This window comes from Dipteris shenzhenensis, chromosome 23 (assembly GCF_047967505.1).
Source record: "Dipteris shenzhenensis isolate YYH24624 ecotype China chromosome 23, Dip_SZ_1.0, whole genome shotgun sequence".
Taxonomy (NCBI): domain Eukaryota; kingdom Viridiplantae; phylum Streptophyta; class Polypodiopsida; order Gleicheniales; family Dipteridaceae; genus Dipteris; species Dipteris shenzhenensis.
In genome coordinates, this window is record NC_141618.1 from 52,360,797 (window position 1) to 52,366,346 (window position 5,550).

The 5,550-nt window shown below is 45.0% G+C and overlaps 1 protein-coding gene across 1 annotated transcript; it reads right to left on the reverse strand.

The window, feature by feature from the left end:
* Positions 1-1,596: 1,596 nt before the first annotated feature.
* Positions 1,597-4,137, reverse strand: LOC147887536 (methyltransferase FGSG_00040-like). Its single transcript, XM_087394335.1, has 2 exons — positions 2,213-4,137; positions 1,597-1,996 (listed from the first exon to the last, which is right to left on the reverse strand). Exons 1-2 carry the CDS (start codon positions 4,135-4,137, stop codon positions 1,993-1,995), a joined length of 1,929 nt encoding a protein of 642 aa, XP_087250461.1. The 3' UTR covers positions 1,597-1,992.
* Positions 4,138-5,550: the final 1,413 nt, after the last annotated feature.

Here is a 5,550-nt window from a genome sequence, read left to right on the forward strand (position 1 = left end):
ATTTCCAAACATGAGTGGCCTCCAGAAGCGGTCACTTCCTAAATATCCATACAGACATGAGATCTTCTAGAACCCCTAAAGCTGGGTGCATGTGGATCCCCGTTGGGCCTAAAATGGGTGGACAACCAATTTCACATTAGCAGGAACAGTGCCCATGAATTTCTTAATAAAAAAGACTACAAACTGATAAATATTGGTACCCTGGATACATGGCATAAATCTGGGTATGAATAGATGACCACAAAACTATCATATGGCAAGAACTGAACTATAGAAACAAAATCAGGATATCAAAAAAGGCTGCATCAACGGAAGTTCTGATATAACCGGTGATTTAACCAACAGTAGATCTTGCCATCTGAGGGATTCCCCCTTAAACCTCCAGTCACTTGTGTACCTAGCAACAAGCTGCGGTCGAATTTCTTTGTTTGGGACAGATTTTTCACCAACAAATGTCTTAAACCTGTAACAAAACCTCAATAAACAAGGGCAAATCATTTTCACCTCTTTTGGAGCAGCAAACATGTCAAAAACCAGCTGATGATGGCGCCACAAGCTGACAAAAATGCTGGAGAGGAATAGCGAGTTGACTTCACCTGTTTTTAAGGCGGTTTTCCACCAAAACGAGCCCAATAATAGCTCCAAACTGACAACTACTGCTGTACGAATTCATTCCGCCACTTTCCTTGCAAATTTCCTTGCTGTTTGAACAAACGGAGTGACCCTGAACTGAATCAGATGACCACGACATGTTTTGTTGCCTACGACTATAAAACCTAAAGTTGAGCCATCCAAAGCTAAATTGTTTTGTCTCTAAAACTGGCTGGAACAAAAACGAGCTATTTGCAGGTACAAACTTGAGAGATTCCAGCCAAAGATGACTGGAGCAAGCGGGACAGGCTCGATGTCTCAAGTTTGAAGTCACAAAGCTGAAGGAAGGCAACCTAAGCTTGAGTGACGAGCTAGATTTCACAAGTGGAAGCACCTGCGATGGAAATCTCAACTTGCTCTTCTGGGAACTTGGCTTTGATACCACATGCTGAAACCGTTCCAGAAGCAAGCACACAAATCTCAAAGCAGTAAGCAAGAAAGAGAGACTGCAAGTACAATGAGAATTCCAAAAGTGCAGAGCTTGAATGTTCTAGTTATCTGAAATGAGAGTATGTCATGACTGGTTTATATACTAAGCCCATAAAGTGATGACATTACACAGATATAAAGATATGGTACATTTCCATTGCAATACCCTACTGCAGTGATACCCAGGCCGCCACCCTTTCAAGCCAACGTACATGCAAGGCTTCCTCATCTATGTATCATGGTCCCTTCATTGCTTCAGTACGTACGTGGAAACTCAGTTGATAATGCGTGTAAAACTGTCAGCCATTGGACTGAACTTAAACATAGCATGCCTGAAAATTAAACTAATCATCATGAACATATATATAACAAAATGTTTGTCACAAGACTCGCAAACGACTTGTATATTCCTCTCTTCGATGCATATTTCCTTCTGAACGTGATCCATTTTCAACATCATTGACCCTCTATGTACATGTAGTTGTCCAACAAATACTTCAAGCGACACAAAAAGGGAGCTCAACCCAAAATGACCAAAATTACAAAAAGGGTGTAGGCTGTAGCCAGAGAAAAACACTGCTAGACACTATTCCGAGCTAAGGACCCTTATAGCTACACTCTTATAATCTGCTCCAGTACCTGGAGACTACTACTTAACAACGTTCTATACTTAGAAGCAATATCTCGCATGCCTTCCAATTTCAAAACCTCGACCATACTCTTACCAAACATCACCCTATTTCTTGTGAACCAAATAGCTAGCTGCCACACATCCACCATTTTCCAAAGAATGGTTCACATGGCCTTTTGGAATGGTTCACAAGGCCTAAGTGCACGATCCTCCATCTCCCCTTCAAGTAAGAACCCCTCATCATATGCTCATCTCTAAACGCCTCAGCCAAAGCTGCCCTATCACCTGTAAGGCCAAAAGAAACGAGTTACTTCCTCCTTCCCAGTGCAACTGAAGACACATCTATCTGTCATCCTGCAAGCTAACATGTTTCTGACCGGTACCTATTTGAGTACATACTTTAGCTAAGATCAAGCAAATATGAGGCAAATTGGAGATGACAAGGTAAACCAAAATTTTAACCAACAAGAAGCGGATTCAAGGTTCATGCTGTCGCTTCACCTTCGGGAGATGATATTTCGCATCCTGAGATGCATTGAATCGTGCTTAGCCACCATGATCTCATTAATGTGGTTTAGAAGACCAGGCTCCTGTCTTCCATACGTCACAAGCCACTCATCCATCACCAATTCTTTGGCTTTCCCTTCGAGCTTTACAAACCCTCCTTCCACTCGAAACCCGATTACACTCCATCGTATCATGTGTATACCTGTGCTAATATAGCCAGGTGCAGTATCGTGAATAGCTTCCATCATATCCACCACTGACGGTACCATGACTCTCGTAGTCTCGTCAAGGCCTTCAATTCTGCCCTTGTTTATGTAGGAAAAGTAGACATGCTGGTACGAAGTCCTGATCCAACGCTGCTGCTCGTGAGAAAGACGGTTCAAGGTTCGCAACTCCTGCTCCACTTGCCTTGCAATCTTGCAAGCTTCGAGACTGCTAATCTGTCCTGTTTCTACTAAGACCTTTATTCTCTCGTTTACGTCTTGAAACCTTCTCTCTAGTCTCCTCTCAAGCAAGCACCTTGGGCAAGTGCAAGAAAATCCCCAACACTCCCTGATACGGTCATTTCTGTGAACTGCAGGTTGAAATGGATCGATATACGATAAAACGAGCTCCTCGCCTGCAGCAATGTTCTTGGCTGCACGAACAAATGCAGCTGGGCCAACCATGTGCATGGAAACGTTAGGAATGCAAGAATGATTCATGAAAGCAGGTAGCACCCACAGACCAGCGAAATCTGTACTCTCATCGAGGTAAGGTACGTGAAAGCCAAAGCTGTGAGTTCCCACAATCTTCTTTATCCCTGGTACGTCCATCTTCAGAGAAGGGTCGTCATCAGCCCAATCACAATTTGCGCGGAACAGGCTAACATCAGGAATCTGTGTTCGGTCGATCAACACACTCACTTGCTTCACTGCCCTGCGAGAAGCCATACATCCACGCACAATCATCGCCTCCAATCGTCCAGGTCCTCCCGGGTACACCACCGCCAGGGCATTGGAGACAAAGATGAGCTCCCCCGGTTCCAAATCTTTCATGGCATACAGTGCTCTTCCTCTCCCATCCGATCTGCCTAGCTTGACCGCGCCCACGAAGCTGCTGCATTCAGGAATGCTCTCCTTGGCTTCATGGCTTCGGAGGTAATCTGAAATATCATACACTCCGCTGCGGCTCTGCTCCAATAGTTTCGAGTATCTGTTGCATGCTACTTCGCAGTCGTTGCATTTGTCAAGGATAGGTTGCAGGCATTCGCATGCTCGGCTATGTTCTTCCAAGCCACAGAGGGCTCGACTCTTCCTCATTAAGCTCTTCAAATGCGAAGGACACAGCTCCAACGCCTTCTCGGCATCCTCAAGCGCAGCTTCAAAGCGACCTAGCTTCAGCCACGCTTCTGCCCTGTTGGAGTTCGCAGCTACGAGGCCGTCAATTTCTTGGGAGCGGTGGATGGCTTCTGTGTACAACATCGCCGCTTTGAAGAACTCGCCCTTGGAGAAGGCCTTGTTGCCTTCCGCGCGGATGTCCACAGGATTATCTGAGCTCGTCCTGAACCCAAGGAACTCCAAAAGAGCAGGGTTATCTACCTCCAAAGACCAATCTATCTCGTCGCTTCGATCGAGGAGGGCGAAACATGGTTCGTTGATTCTCAACCTTGTGCCTCTGGGGAACCAGAGACTTGCGTCGCGCTCCTCCGAGGCGAAACTGTGAACATACAACGCGACTCTCAGGCCCTCGCTCTCGAACACCTGCGCGACGGACATTTTTCCAGGACTGGAGTCGAAGACTGGATCCTCTGCGAGAAATCCTTCGTTCAGAACGCGCCCGGAGAAACGATGCTCCGCATCGTGCTTGCGATTCTTCTGCTTCTTCCACTTCGTCACCAGCAGGTCCTTGCATTCAGCCAAGCGCATTTTGTTCGACATCTTTCTCCTTTGGCATGGACGGAAATATGAACGGAGGTAACCAGCGGAACGGTACCTCGGACGGTACGTTGTGTGTATATATTAAGGCTAGGTTCACACCAAACGTCCTAGTCAGCTATATATTGGCGCCAAAGAATGAATTATTATTTGGCGCACACGGCTTGCACAAATGATTAGACAGGGCGTGTAGAAACAATTATCTATTGGTGCCAAGTGAGGGTGGGCGGCGGGGGGAGGTCCATCTAGCGGGTCTCGTTTCTCCACGCTTTAGACAGCGCGTGCAGAAACGATTATCTATTGGCGCCAGGGTGAGGCTGGGGGCGAGGGGAGGTCCGTCCACCACTGATTACAATTTGATTGGATGCCAAATTCATCAAATGCTTGTGTCTCGTCTACGGCATCCGATTGGTCTGAACCCGCCCTAAGAGAGCATTCTCACATTTGATGTGTCTTTCCATTGTGGAGCAAGTAACTACTAACTTGAAATTGAAGCTAAATCCTATTATTTTATCAATTGTTTAAGGAAAAAAGAGAATGAGTCGACACAAGTCCGTTAGGACCCGATCCTCCCTGCAAATGTCAAGGGTGGTGATTTTGTGATGTCCATATTTTGGAAGCTGAAGTCCAACAAATACATGAATAAGGCGATACAATAACTGATCTTCAGCAGTTTTTACCAGCTTTTATTTAGATACTCCATCTTTTATCGTTTACCATATTGGTCCCACCTCAAGATCAATTACTTGCTTGATCCCATGCATATCTTCAAGAATGTGGCGTCTACTTAGCATATTACCTGAATGTCAATAGTCGTAATCGTAATCGAATGTCGAGAGGCAATATCCGAAAAACTTGCCAATATGACCTAAGAGGATCTGCGTGTGTCCTTGAGCAGGATGATTCCAACATTCTCAGATCATTAAGTAAACTCTGGACAGCACAAAAAGACAAGTATCATTAGAGGAAGTCCGAAGTAGAGCACGTAACATTCTCAGTGTTACATGCCGAGAATAAGTCTCGTGAATGGATAAGATATTGGCATATTACCTAAATGTTGACTTGGCCACATCTGCCATACCTCTTCGTCAACAAGGTATTACTTTACAAGATCTCATTGCATCACAAGCCAAAGAGATCGAGGACCTGTAAGCACACGTACAGACGTTGGAGTCTGAGCTTGCACGCTACAAACAGTCCTTTGGAGCTGAGGATAACAACATTTTTTATTTTGAGGACCTCACTAATATAGATTCGCAAGCACTCAGGGAACGGTAGATGTGGATCCTACTACATAATTATGTACATTGTAACCTTCATATATAACTTTATAATACTCTTCTTCTGCCATGATGGTTCAAGTGATATAAGTGAGTTAAGTGATTCAAGTGGACTAAGTAATATAAGTGACTTAAG

Bases quoted from the DNA above. Each gene is read 5' to 3' on its own strand.
- LOC147887536 (XM_087394335.1), bottom strand. From the start codon at position 4,137: ATGTCGAACAAAATGCGCTTGGCTGAATGCAAGGACCTGCTGGTGACG.